This window comes from Prinia subflava, chromosome 2, assembly GCF_021018805.1.
Source record: "Prinia subflava isolate CZ2003 ecotype Zambia chromosome 2, Cam_Psub_1.2, whole genome shotgun sequence".
Taxonomy (NCBI): Eukaryota; Metazoa; Chordata; class Aves; order Passeriformes; family Cisticolidae; genus Prinia; species Prinia subflava.
Window position 1 is genome coordinate 98,801,028 of NC_086248.1, and position 15,393 is coordinate 98,816,420.

Consider the following 15,393-nt stretch of genomic DNA (forward strand, 5'->3'; position numbering starts at 1 on the left):
CTCAAGTGGTCTTGAAATTATGCAGCTAGTGCTGGAAAATCTACCTTCCTTGTTTCTCTTCACCTGCCAAGCCCGGTTGATATTGATAAGGATTATTTGTGTGAGGTTTTTTTTTTTTTTTTCTTTCTGGGATGAATTGAGTCAAACGGGAGTTTGTCAGTTCCGAAACTCCACCAGCTCCAAGGCTAAGGGGATTCTCAGAAGGCCTCCTTGCAGATGGTGTTTGCAGTATAGCGCATGTAGCCATCTGACCTGAGTTTTGCCTCAATATGCTGTGTATTTACCGGGGGCTCTCCCTCCTGTTAATTTTCCCCATATCAGTTTAGATCATTTTATTTACTGAGTCAGTGGTTTTGCATATGAACAGCTGATCACCAGCCTTGATGGGTTCTAAAGCCAGAAAGCAAGGTGCCATTGAGCCACTGCCTACCTTCTATGCTTAATTAATTTCTCAGTGATGTTTCTAGCTTCCGAATATTTTGCTACTGGTTTAACACAGAGAGAGATGTTTGATGCATAATGTTAGGGTATTCCACCAACAGCCCAGATTTAGATTTTTCCAAATGTGCCACTGCTCTGCTTGCAGGGCACACTGTGTATGCCGTGCCATCTGCCATCATTGATGCTGTATTCTACAGAATGAATGCCAGCTCCATTCAGAAGTCTTTACTATGATATCCAGCTCATCATCTGCTCTGGTTCACTTCAGCAGGTGTGAAAAGACCTGGACTGCCCTGCTGTGAAGCTTAGAAACGATGGAAATCACAGCCAAAAATGCCCATTTGGACACAGTGCCAGTCGATTCACTCAGAGCCAGTTCATTAGAGTTTGCATATTGCACTTTGCCAATGAGCTGATCTCCCACATCTATTGCCAGCTACTTCTTTCCTTCAAACAGCTGACATGTGTGCAAAGGCATTCATTCCAATTCATCAATTGCTTCAGCTTTTGCTCTAGTGTTACGTTAACAGCTATCAAAAGCTTGCTCTTCCCTTACTTCTGCCCATGTAGATGTTGCTTCTTACCTTCTGGCAGCTCTCCAAAAGAGACAGAGGCCTGAAAGCTTCTGTCTAGTGGGAGCTTTACCTCTCAAATTTTAAACTACCAAAACAGCACAGTGAATTTGCTCCAACTCACCTGTATTAAAAATGTCAAGTAGTGTGTTGCACAGGGAGTTGGCACTTGGGTCCTAAAAGTTGACATGTAGGACTATCAGCAAGAGGTGTTGCTTTCCCTGGTATAAAAGGAGGGTTTTAAATGTTCACTGACATTCGAAACTTACTAAAACAGATAGTTAAGTCCTGATCAGTTTTCTCAAGGGAAATTACTTTATTGGGTCTGAAAGGTATAAATTTTTACTTTAAATCCATGCTAAAAAATGCCTCACTTTGTAGGCATTTGAAAATACAGAATACCCAACAAATTCTTTTGTCTTGGTTGTCCCCTGTTAGGAGTAGCCATGCAGACACCCAGTTTGAAGGCATTCACGTCCATACCATGAAGGTTTGTCAGCAGCCTCTCTCACCAGTGTTGGTTCTGGTTGCTGGGTATGGACTCAGCCCTCCTCAGCTGCCTCCTTGGCTGTCATGTTGTGAATCTGAAATAGTTCCTAACCCTCCTGCCCAGCTCTGCTTTTTCTCTCTGGTGTCTGTGAGGTGAAACTCCTCACACTTGATGCTGCGGTTTCCACTGTCTGACACTGTGGAAATAGCCATGGGATTCCATTAATCCTTTCCCAGAACTGGGGTGGGAGTGAGCAGGAAGTTAGACTTGACCAGTGTCCAGACTTGACCAGCTTGTCCCCAGAAGTGCTGTGGGCACCTGTGGCTTGCTGAACCACTCAAAATCTTACACATCAATTTTGGATGTATGGCCAAAATAATACAACTAAATGGTTTCACAGACACAAACTGGCATATCTGGTTGTACATTTATCAATTCTTGGGTCATACAGTACAGTGGATTCCAGGCAAGTCCAGTGATTTTTGGACTGAAGGGAGGGAAGAGCCCCATCTATATTATTCAGTCTCTGTCACAGTTTTGCAGTATTAAGTCACTTCTCAGTAGCTTTGGAGACAGGCAGTTGAACTATAGTGTTTACCCAAGTTCATTACTGATAATTAATACAATGGCTATCCAGAATTTTGTTTCACCCACTCCAAAACTGTGATCATAAACTAGGGATAATAGCAACACTTCTGTCATTTTGATGTCTACATCTGATCTGACAGCCAGAACAAACTTACACCAGGACACAGCAACGAGCAAACATGGCAAGCAAAATTTAGCAGTATTGTTTTATGCTGAGAAATGGATATGGATGTTCTGTGCTATCAAAGCAAGGAAGTAATGTTATCAGGTGTTTCTTTGTAAAATACAAACTTAATTCCGAGCCTCCTGACTTTGGTGGTGGCTTTGAAGTGCTAAAAACCAGAGTGCTTTATTTAATATGTATGGATACTAGATACTGTGCTGAACACATTCTTGTGTCCAAAACATCTATGGTTAATGTAGCTTTAATAAACTGATTCCTTCAGCATTTCCACCTGTACTGGTTATTGAGATGAAACCCAGCTCCTGCATACAATATATGTGGGTATTTTACTTATGCTCTTTATCAACAAAAGGCTAGCTCCTTTTCTGCAAGAAAATAAGAAGACTATATTCATGTACTATGGATTGTGAAACTAGCCTGATGTGGAAGGATTTTTTTCTTTTTATACAATGAAAGAGAGAAAGTCATTAAATGAGAAAAATACATGAAATAATTTCACATACAGGGCTAAATGCATAGAAATGGATTCAACTACATTATCATAACAAAAAAATGTTAGAAAAATGGTTCCCTGAAGTATTTTAATTAATAAAAACTCCACAAAATTATTACTGAACTTTAATTGAAAAATCTGTAGAAACTTTGATGGAAAGTAAAAACTGATTTTTGAAAAGAGTATCTGGGGGATGAGGATGTGATTACTAGTGATGCCTGCTTATTGCAGTCTTCTCCCTGTGATTTTGCTGCTACTGCTGCTAGAATATAAAAGTTTATTACTGAACAAGTTGTTAGTCTTAACTTGAATCTCTTAGGTGGCATCTTAGGGGAGTGTAGTCTTCGTACTGCTCAAAATAGAGGTATAATCTTATCCCTGTAAAATTAGCCACATATGTGAAATGTAAAACAGACTGTTTAGCTCCAACTTTACAAATAAATTAATTTTTAAAAGGCCAGTAGTTTAAATGTTTAATTGCATATACTAATATTACAGGCTTCCATATCTATGGAGTTTCGTAAAGGGATGACATGAGTATAAATCTGGGAGAATCAACTTTTTGGTGATTGGAAAGCAAGGAAAGAAGAACTGAGAGCTTTGTTAACTTCTGCATAATGTTTGTGATGTTTAATCACGTATGTTCTATTTCTTCCAGCTACGAATGTCATGGCTCATCCATGGTGTCTTGCTGGGAAATGTATCCCTGGTGCTGGTCGAGAACAAGACAGGAAAGGAGCAGAGTTGGATGTTGTGGCATTCAGAGAACAGCGAAGGTTTGGGAATATGGCAGTGGATGATCTTATCTCTCCCAGAGATACTGGATAGGTATGAGTCTTCTCCTCATTCTCCTGCGTGGTGATCAATCCTGTCAGCACTAACTACCTGGCAGTGAAAGTGGCCAGCACTGCTTCTGGAAGCTGCTCCCTTGGGTAGAAGTGCTTTTGTCCTCTGTGAGGCATCTTCTGTTGTAAGCAGACCATGGCAGTAACAGAGTATTTTGGGCAATGCACACAGTTTTGCAACTCCCAAGTCAAAGTTTTGGTTCAAAACTGGTTTGATGGGTACTCTATAGAAAGGTGCTTAAACTTCTGTGTCTCCATTTCATTGACTGGGAACAACTCTCTCTGCACTCTGTTCTATCCTGCATGTTTGGTGCTCTCTCATGCTTTGCTGGAGTTGCTATGGATGTGAGCTCCATAGCTGACATTTTTTCTGGGTATCAAAGCCCCTGGTGTTCAATGTGTTCAATCTGAGGATGAAGAGGTGGGAAAAGAGCCTACTGCAAAATCAGTCAAGGATCCATCTGAACACCTTTGTGTTAGCTGTAGCAGAAGCTCATCTTGATAAAGGGCTGTGCCAGTCATGGCTCTCCTCTGGCTTTAGGCATAGAAGGTTTATCTGGTAGCATATGCTTATTTAGAGTGTTGTTTTAGCTGTTTCTTGCCAGTTATCTTTCAGGGAATACTCTTGTTCATTGTTTACTTTTAACATGTGATGTTTCTAGAGAAGGCAGGGACATACTTCACCTCCTGCTGCCCTGGCCCTTAGGCTGCAAGATGCATCTACCATCTGTGTCATGAGCACTGGTGTTCCTTATCTTTTTGGAAACCTGTGCCCTAGAAATAATGGATTTCATTAAGAGGTAGTTTGCCTTCTAAGAACTTTGAACAAACATTATATGAATATGTCTTTTATCTTCCTGGCACTTGGGGATGCACATAGGCTGCAAATACAGCAAGGACACTGCCAATGCTTTGGTCCTGAATGTATAATTAATATGTGTGCGTCAAAGATTTTAAAAATGCCAGCATTAAACTTATTGTGCAGTCACTGGTGAAGCATCATTTGTAAAAATACCTGGTTGCTTCGTTCCCTTCTGCTGTGTTTCCTTTGAAGAATGGTATATTTTGCCATTATTATTTATGTGATTTATTTCCTAATGTTGCCAGGGGAATGTTTTGTACCTGAATTATTCTGTACCCTTGTACTGTTGCTTTCCTTTAAATTCTCTCTGGCTGCATAGTCAGACAGAGAACACTTTGATCTTAGGAGCTGGGCTAGCAGTGGTTCATGAGAAATCATGGATTCAGCTGATAACACGGTGCTGACTATTATGTCTAAGGTGCTGACACGCTTACTTCCCCATTGCTTACAGAGAAAGACAGATGAGTTCCCTGAAGGAAGGGAGTTTGTTGGAGGTTAAGACTAAGCAAGGAAAACTTTGAAGTTTTGGTGTCTCTTGAAAAGTTTTTGTCCTTATTTATTCACAGAAACTGGACTATGTTAATGGATTTTTCTTATAAGATTGATTTCATTGAAACCAATCCTTCCTGGGAAGAAAGAAGTCTCCTCTGAGAATTGGAAATACTGCAAGCATCTTTCTTACCACCTCAAAACCTGTTTCTCAGGAAATCTGGACTTTTGTATAGATTAGGAAGGAATACTATGGAAGTATACACCAAAATAGTACTGGTGAGACTCCAGTATATAAATGGAGATAAATGACAGTTTTATTGAACTGTAAGTAGTTAATTGATGTGAACACAGTGCTGGTGCTGCTGAAAGCTTGCTGTGTCCATCTTTTTCTAATTGGTTCCTGTGTCAAAAGCTGTGTTAGACCCATAATATTTCAGATATTCCTACAGGAAGAGCTGAAAATTTAATCGCCTCATACAAACTCTCAAGTAAAGCACACCAGTGTACCAGTTTCACACAAAATTAAAGTACGTTCCATTGTGACTGGGAAACTGAATGGAAAGTGTTATTAATAACAAGATAATATGCTCTAAAACTGCTCAAAAGCATGCTTGTTTAAAAGCTGCTTAGCCATAATTTCCATGTTTGGCTTACCACACTTCAAAGAATCATTAGGAAGACTTCCAAGAAATTAGATCAGCTCTATCTTTAGAAACAGACATTTCTTAAATGTTTGATATCCCTCAGGCTGCTGGGAGAAATAATACTTTGGCAGAAAATCACAGCTAGAGCATTTCAGGTGAATTGGCAATAACAGAAAAGAGGGTGGAGTAAGACAAAGAAGTTAAATTGTGACGGAGGGATGGTAGATTTCTAGCTCTGTGTTAGCCTGGGCAACCACGGACACGTGCAACCACAACTTTGCCATGTGTGAGGTCTTATCTCTTCTGCATGGACTTGAAAGAAGCTGAAGTGCTGGCACTTGACATCTTCCTGAAGTTGTCTACCCGCTTTTGTTCTGGAAGATGTTAGCAGAACAATCCTGAGAGCTCATGCACTGTGTTGATAACAGAGTTGATGAACAGAGTTGTAACCCAGTTCCAGATGCTTGGTATCCTCCATGCATGGGGGAGGAAGGGCCAAGGGCCTGGTCAAGGATGTGTCATCAAAGCAGCTACAATTAAAGAAGCCAGTCGTGGACAAGAGCTCCTTAAATTGTTGTATGAACAGGTTGTGCCTACCAGAGGCAAAAGGCAGCACCTCCAGAGGTGCTGCATTTTAAGTTGCCAGTGAGATATACTCAACATGAACAAACAATCTTTGCTGTGATTTGCTATCCCCTGTAGAGCCACTTACCCCTCTCTAAAGGATGCATTATCTGCAAATCAAATAATCTGCATAGATTAGTGAAAGATAAAGAAGTGGTTATTTCTACTTACTGGAATTTACACATTAGTGCCATACTACAACATTTGGCTTGAGAGTAGAACAGAAAACCACCTTATTGTAAGATTGTTTTACTTGATGGAAAGTTACTATTTGTTTCCCAGTGAAGAGTGATGAGCCTGTCAAGGATTGCTCTTTTTTAACTTCACAGAAGTGCACAGAAGTAGGGAACAGTTTTGAAGATGATGTTGTAGCTGCTAGATTGGGCTTGCTTATTTATATATTTGCTTTTAGTTAGTAAATGTGAATTTAAATTTTAGTAATGATAATGTTGTGGGAATGTGACAGCAAGAGCAAACAGAAGCCTGCTGGAATTGAAGATAAGTGATTTGTGTAGCTAATAATTAGACATTGTGTTAGTTAAACAGTGTGGTCAAGGTACAGCACATAGATAAAATACAATCACATGTAACTAAGCGATTCTCTGGAGCTTGCCATAGGCTGACGCTCGTTATCACCAATGCTTAGCAACTGTTTGGTACGCAGTGTGAGAGGTGGAAAAGGATTAACTCTAACAGACTGAAGCCTGACTGGAAAATTAATGCTTTAAGAGACAAATTCTAAATCTCTTGATTCTTGCTCCCTTGATGGAGCTGAGGCCAGCCATGTGGAGCAGCACGTAGACTCAAAGTTCTCTGGGTCCCTCTGTCACCTGGCTGAAGTTGCCTGGAAGTGGATTCCATGTGAGCCAGCCCAGCACAGCTGAGGACTTCTAAGGCCTATGTTCTCTACTAACCCTGGCCTTTTCTTTAAAAAGATTTCACTATAACCTCTGTAAGGGGAATCTGGTAAAAAATGTCAAATGTTTGTAGTAACCTGTCCTACCTCAGTGCAGTCTTATGACAGAAGAAGACTGTGTAGAAATATAAAAGGAATTCAAATTGTTTGCTGGTTAGAAAGGTTCCTTTGGTTTCCTTTCTTCTTAAGTTAAATTTTTTGGCATTACATCTAAATTTTAGCCAGTGTTTATTAGTAGTGCCTGGATGGAAGAAGGAGGAATGAGAGGAGTTTACTGGAGGTCCCTAGAAATTAAATTTTCTGTCATGAGTAGCAGCACCATTTGCCTTGTCACTGATAGCAAGGCCAGGCCATGTCCTGCTAGCAGGGAAGCATGTTCAGAAAGTGAAAAACCAATTTTCTTTTGGTCCCATAGTGCTCGGAGAGCTTCAAAATTATTTTCTTGCTGGTGACCTTCTCCTGAACACCGAGTGAGAATTTTATTATGTTGGAAGGGATCAGTAAGGTGACTTACCTGGAAGGCTGGTAAGAGTGAGAGCTTCCTGAGGAAAAAAGCAGGAAGGCCTACAGACAGCAGTTACCTCAGAGGGTGATAATCTGCTGCAACAAGGCAGAATTCATGTCCCAACAACTGCACTTTCTGTTCTAACTGGCTTCATTACCTATTCCGATTTTGCTGACTTGCTGTGTTTTTACAAACTCCACTGACTGTCATTAGGTTTTGGTTCCCCTATCCCTGTGGGATTCCCTTGCAGTCTGTGGGAGTGAGATTGTCTGTTCTGTCTGGCTCCTTCAGCAGCTCCGCTTGCAATGGCAGCCACAGCACCTGGGGACCCTCTCACTCATTGCAGCAGTAAAAAGAAAGTGCCTCATCTCATACCCCTGTATCTCCACCAGCTGTGGATAAGCACTCTTCTTGTCCAGTAATTTTTCTTGCATTGCTCTGTCTTTCCCTCTCACTCCTTTTAGAATTATTTATAAGTTCCTGGGTGTCAGGTTTCCCATTTGGAAAGAATTGGAAAATGAAGATTCTTGGCAATATTTTTGAACCAGAGGCCTTTTTTATCTCATGTTATTCCTAGATTTTCTTCTATTCTCTAAGAAGAAATGGGGGCCCTCCATACAAGCTAGTCATATGTCTGCCTAGATGTTACTACATGTGTATTAATTGGTCACATATGCACCCAGATCTCTTCAGTCTGTCTTACATCCACCCAACAGGGCTGTGTTGCCCTGAGGTGGCCACACATTACTTTGTTAACAGCAGTGAGACCTGAACAACCAGATCACTGCTCTTCTGCTCTCTAGCATTAATTATATCTGTCTGCAACTGTCCTCCTTCTGAAAGAGTTATTCTGGAAATGTTGTTCTGTGCATCTGAAAAAGGGGGTTTGGTGACTGTGTGCAGAGTACCTGTGACAGATTTTGAACATGCATGCTTGTCTTTAATAACACCTTTGAATCTCAATCTTTATTACTAGCTGTTAAGTAACTTCCAGCATGGCAATTCTGTCACTGCAACTGGGTTTGGTTAACATGCTTAAATGTCTCCAAATAATCTTCTTTCATCTAAATGCGTCTTTTATCCCAAATAGTAAGTATTCCTTTGTGAAGTGAGCTAACAATGCATCATTTGTAACAGAGAAGTTAATGGGAACCTGAATGTAATAAGGGTTAGCGACCTGAAATTTCTCCATTCTGTGAATACCTTGGTCTCAAGCAGCTTCAGCCATAATTATTTTAGCTAGGTAGAGAGAGAAATCAGTTCCATCAGAGGCAAAACATTACCAGTTATGAAATGAGATCTGTACGTACAGGCACGCTGTGTTCGTGTCACTGCATGGGGGATTGAGTACAGAGGAGATTAATGTTCAGTCTTGGTTAATAATCCCTGTCTTTTATGATAAAAAGAAAAAAAAATAATGATTATGAGTCTTTCTAAAATAATGGCATGAAGGCAGCTGCCTGAGTCTGGGTAATGAAAACCTGAACTGTCTATGTGAGACAGGGACAATATTTAGGTGAAATTCAGAGTAGTTACTGAAGGGAGGGACCTGCAGAACTTGCACAAAATCAGCTTGTAGAGGTTTTCAATGCAATGAGAATGGTTTTTTTATTTCCCTTTCATCAGAAGATAGAATACATGCAAAACCAACATTTGTGTAAAATGAAGATCTAGGGATAGATGATGTGAGCAAAAGAGTTTGTCCTCATGGAGGCTATACCAACATAACTATAAATATATCTTCACACTTTCAGTTCTGCATTTCCCTCTCTAATAAGCCCCAAATATTTTGGAGAGAACCAAGATTTTTCTACTAGAATCAAAAAAAAAAAAGTAATCAAAAAGAACAAGCTGAACAGAACACCCAGGGTGATGTGACGAAGCTCAAATACTGACCACACTGAAAACTCAAAATTCAGAAAACCTGAGGAATAGGAAAGGTTACAGACCAGAAGCTTTGATGTTGTCCTGTTTTGGTCAGATTTAACTCAGTTAAAATGCACTTTCAAAGAACTGTTCATCTGAATTGATATTTCACAGATGGGGCCAAAGTTACAAAACAAAAAAAGCTCATTTTGTGTAATTTCTTCTCTGTGACTGAAATGTTTGAGCAGTCGTCACCCTTGAGTGGTTTTTGAATTTATGTAAAATTTGTATCCTTCTGACAGAGAAGCTGATGGTCCCCAGAGAGGAGATTGAAACAAAGGGAGGAGGGTGTCCCCCTGGTACAGCATTTCCTGTTTGCCTCAAACAGAATTTCTTTTAAAAAGGCTTTTGTATGCATTTTCTTTCACATCTCAGCTAACACTTAGCTCTGTGGGGTGTAACTTGTACTTCCTAATTGTCATACATCTAAGGAATCCTCTTTCTAGCTGTGCTCCAGATTGAGTAGGGCAAAAGGAGACTGTTACGGAATAATTTCAACCAGTCCTCAAGTCATAATTTTTCTAATATCCAAGTCATTAAAGTGTTTCATAGCTGCCATACTTTCATTCCTATGAAGAAATGTAGCTTACAAACACAGACTTATCTGATGAGGATCTGGCTTCCATGTGAAAAAGTTGCTGGGATTTATTAAGCAACAAAGTCAAGACAAACTTCCCAGCAGTAATTTGGCTGCTCCTGTCTATTTGCCCTCAGGAATATTCTTTCCTGGCCATTCACTGCAGCAGCTGTGTCTGTGCATGGCTGTGGCCCAGTGTCTGTGCTGTGCTGGGCCCAGTGGAGGTGCTGGGTGTGCAGTCAGCATTGCCCCTCCGATGTGTGCACAAACACCAGTGAGACGCTGTCACCTCCAGCGTCCTTCTGAGTCACTGCAGCAACGTGTGCTGCTGCTGCTGCTGCAGTAGCAGCTCCCACCAAAGTCAGAGGGAGTTATTTCATTGATTCCAGGGATCAAAAGGGGAAAAAAAAAAAAAAAAAAAAAAAAAAAAAAAAAAAAAAAAAAAAAAAAAAAAAAAAAGAGAGAGAGACGGAGCAAGGGAATGAGACTGTCTGTGGGATTTTTTCCATCTCACTGATGTATGACATTTCCATCTTCAGTTTTGATTAAATTTCCCTTAATTAGCCCATTAAGCTAAAGCCACCAAAACTAATGATTGAAATGTTGGTTAACTGATGATCTTGTTTCAATGGAATTTGAGAGACATCATATTTCTAAATTAATAGTGGCATTAAACTAGAGAAGATAAAATGATGAACTATTTGTTGCAGAAATGCTGGTCTCAAGAGAAGGTTTGTACTGAAACTGCTTTCATGTTAGCAAAAAAAAAAAAGATTAATAGGCAACCAAAGCAGCACTGATGGTCCTAATAGTGTTTAACATTCATACAAATTTTGTATTTCGGAGACATTTCTGTCATTTTTTTTCATCCTTGGTGAACTTGTGGAAATTTCTCAAGAGTTCTGGTCCCAGTGTTCCTGCGGGTGAAATCAGCAAGGCTGTCTCTTAACTAAATGAACTGTAAATAAAAGTAAAAAGCAACCTATTGCATTCTGATATGGGCATGTTACATGGCACTCCCTTTGACAACAGAAATACTGGTTTGTTTCATGCCTTCAAGGTCTTGGGAGCTAAACATTTGATAATTCTCATAAGAACAACCCTTTATTGATGGGAGAGGCATGACATGAAAAGTGCATCAAAGCGTAACACCTTGGGGCATGAACCTTAGGAAATTGCCTGAAGATATTTTTAGAAGTGCTTCATTGCCTGGAGGCAGAAAGAAGGTGCATGTAGTCTTTGCAGAGGTATCTGACTCTTATGCTCCCTTAGCTAAAGTCTGCAGCACTGGGGGGAAAAGCTGACGGAGAGGAATTGCTTATTTGTCTTTGTAATTAATTTTGCAGCCGCATTTTAACACCTTACAAACATAAATTCACATCAAAGTGTCCCTGCCTCCAAATGTGCACCCTGAGGAAATAGTCTGAGGCTCAAATGCACCAGACTTGGTCCCTTCACTGGGTCACTGGGGTACAGGGCACTGAATTTCACACAGAGCCATCTGAAAGATGTGCAGAGGAACCAGGTTCCACCCCACCCCTTCCTGGGCATTTCAGCAGCACACAACAGGGAAGGAGAAGCTTCTGCTGAGCTACAGTCTGTATTTTACAGCCTGGGGTAAATGCTGGATCTCCATGATACACCACAATGTGACCTGTTTCACACACCGTTCAATCATCTCTGCTGCTGGCACTGTGACTTGCAGGAAAAAGTAGATCAGAGCCCACTGTCTCTGTCCAACAGCTTTTGTTTAAGTCTTGTATGGCATGTCTCAAACTGAACAGCTTATGTTTATGCTAAAGCTTGTAATTTCATTTGAAGTGTTGTGGGATGTCAGCTGTAGAGCAAATGAGGGAGGGAGGCAGGGGGAGGGCAGCCAATTCAGTCAGAAGCCGATTTAATATCCAAGGATTTTATGTTCCCTTCTGTTCTCCTCCTAGACATACCCACGAGGGGTTTCAGGTATCCCAGCTAGGAACTGTGAGACTGCTGGTAGCATCAGACTGCAGTTGCACTTTTTATGGATTTGGGAAGGCTAAAAATATGTGATATTTTGTGGTATTCAGACTTGTATGGATGGAGCTACTACCTTTTGAGCTGATAAAGATGGATAGCGAGGAAAATTGTGTCTTGCGTTTTGGAGTTTCCTTTGATGCTAGGGATACTCTTCCTTCACCATATCCGCTATTATTCATGTCAGTCACCTCCTCTTTCATGGCAGCCGCTCGTGTCTTTAGAACATAAAAAGTCAGTTTTAGAGAAGTCTCTCCATGTGTGCAATGCGTATCTCCAAGCAGTGAGAAATTTCAGAGTTGGAACATCGTTGCTTTCTTTACCAGAAATAAACAAGGAACACAGTAACTATATAAATCTTTTCTGTTGTGAATGGATCATGGTCTGTTCTAAACCCTTTGCACCTTTTGGAGGCTGACAGGAGGCTTTTTCTGGTTTGAATTTTTGCTTTGGTTGTGTCAGCTTTTCTGACTGTCCCCAGCTGTAACTTAGCAAGAACACCAGTTGCAGAAGACGCTGACACTCCAATCTACATATCCTCAAAGTCACAAATATCCCTGGGGTCTGTTTTACCTTTTGCCAAACATCAGTGTCCCCTCTGGAAAGCTGCCCTGTGTTTGAGGACAACGTGGAAGTTGGTTACATTTGCTGACCGAGCCGGGAGGCGCAGTCAAAATCCACATTCAAAGCACCAGAATATGCTGTCCCACAGTAAATATGCACATGAGCAGGGCAACTTCATTGGAATTTTGGTTTTGAGGTTGACTTGCTGGTAAAGGAGAGGTGGTATTTAAAAACAGTAGGAATCACCAAGACTAATGTAAGAATGCTAATAAGATACACAAAGCTGAGAGAAAGTATTTTAGACCAAGTGCATGCAGAAAGGAGTAGAGTCTGCAAGAAGAAAAAAATTCTGCCAGCATTTAGATCCTTGCTGCAAGGAAGATACAGGATTTCTAAAGCCTTTCAAAATAAATAGGGCTGCTCCTCGAAAATACCTTCTTCTGTCATCATTTTCTTGTCTAAACTGAAACACCTGAAAGAATTCACATTCTGACTGAACGTTTATCTCTAAAAAATAGAGCAGCAAGCACCAGCAATAGATCTACATTAAAGAGACCCACGAATGGTTTAACATCTGCTGGGGTAAAACATCAAGATACAACAGAGAATTAGGTTTAAATAATATTTTGTATTTACTCGCAACTTGTTCTACATCATGTGATAGTTTCATGTTTTTATAGTCTTGATGCAACCTCTGAGCATTGTATCTGACTGCTGAGCTATGGTTGGCTGCTTTCAGAAATTATTCTCTTTCCTAAGCAGAGTATTATGATTTTATGTGGCAGATATGCACTGAGAGAACATGAACTTGCTAAGCTTAGAGAAAACCTAAATCCATGAGTACACAAAATTAACATGGTCAATGTACTGTCAGATTTGAAGTACTTGGTTGTGGGTAATTTTTGCGCTTCCTGTTGACTTGTGATATCCCTGAGGGTGAATTTACAGTGCTCTTCTAGAAATGAAAGGGTGGCATAACTTCTTGGCAAAAGCCAGCTTTCTTTAAATCAGAAAGTGATTTAAGGCAAACCTCCTCAGTTTCTATAAGGAGGTAATGAGTTCTGCTCCTCCTGTGGACTACCCAGTGTCAGTTCCTCTCTTTTGTGACTGCCAGGGCTGTTAGATATCCTTTGCTTCCCACAGAGCACATCAACACCAAATACTTTCTAAAATGGTTTCAGTCTTTGATTGCCAGTTCCTTTTAGAAACTCCAAATTACTTCAAGAGCCCTGCCTACTTACACTTTCTTAACACTTTAGGGTATAAATCACTTGTGAGAATAAAATCACTTAGGGGTCTGTTTGTTTGGTTGTTTTTTCATTGTGCCAGAATCCAGGGAATTTTGTTTTCTGACCAAACACCTATACACACTTCTGCTTCCTTCAGGTTGTTTGTCTGGAGGTAAGAGGGGCAATATTCTCTTATTCTGTTCACTTATATTACTGTATAGCTCCCCTCCTCAAATCATCTTTACTTTTTAGGACTGAGGATATTTTCTCTATCAATATTTTAATATGTAAAAAGTTTTTCTCCACCATTCAAAAACTGCTTTAATTGTGAAGAGTTCTGAATTCCATGTTCTTTAGCAGAGTTTAATCCCATTTTTTCCAATCTGTGCAGGTTTTGGTTTCAGATCACTGCTTCATGGGAAGAAGGCTCTGATGCCATTATTGCTTTTGACAATGTCTCCCTTAGTCTGGACTGTTATTTAACAAGTAAGTTTTCCTTTTATCTGTGAGTGACTTGTCTTTTATTTGCCATGTAATTGAAATTTGGAAACTGTGGGGAGCGGGCTGGGTGTCATTATCTTCAAAAGACTCTTGAAAGGTAAAGGTCTGTGTCAGAAATCACTGTGCTTAGGCAGAGGACTCCATTCAGGTGCACCCCTTACTAGGGGGCCGAGCAGGGAATGTGTTCCCAGTTTGGCGTAAGCGGGTAGTGAGACAATGGGTGTGGGAGATCAGCTTCCAGCTGAGGCAGAACCATCACCTATCCAGCCAGGCTGATGCAGAAGCCAGCCTGTGATTACAGATTTCCACATGACCTGGTTTGCTGGGTGACAGTTATCAAAATGAATGACAGTCGGACACTGGCTGGGAAAAGACAGGCATCCTGTGATTGACACTAACTTTGCAATAACATTGGGCACAGTGCTCCAGTTAAATTAGAACAAGGTTATTTTATTTAGACTGACATGCATTTAAGTCTGAATGAGAAACTAGGATTTTCACACTCCACTGCTCTGGGGAAAAATTTGGATTCTGATCCTGGCTTTGTGATTGACTGGCCTCTAGAACATGCCCAGTCTATACGTCTGATGCCACATGTAGATTTTTATTAAACATTTGTGTCGGACTCATCTTTCATAATCTCATGCATAGCGAATTGCTTAATTTGTAAATGTGTTCAATGATCTGTCACTCTGTACCTCAGACCAGCAGCTTACATGAGAGCTCAAGAATTGCTGCTCTGAACAAATTAAACTTCTGCCTTGGGCTGAGCAACAGAACTTAAGTGCAGCCTTTCTTCTCCTGCGCTTGAAGCTGCGACCTCTGTAGCCCTGTTCAGACTGAAAACCTCCAAACCACTTCTCCAGACAGAATGTTTCATCTGCTTTGTGTTATGTTAATTTGCATTGCCTGGGGCATGAGTATCTC

General features: G+C 40.6%; 1 protein-coding gene across 1 annotated transcript in view; it reads left to right on the forward strand.

Moving 5' to 3' along the window:
- ALK (ALK receptor tyrosine kinase) overlaps positions 1-15,393 on the forward strand; it is a 104,063-nt gene that overhangs the window by 41,618 nt on the left and 47,052 nt on the right. Inside the window, exons 5-6 of the mRNA XM_063391181.1 lie at positions 3,427-3,596; positions 14,357-14,451. Of these exons, the coding sequence (XP_063247251.1) occupies positions 3,427-3,596; positions 14,357-14,451 (265 nt within the window). The remainder of the gene's footprint in view (positions 1-3,426; positions 3,597-14,356; positions 14,452-15,393) is intronic.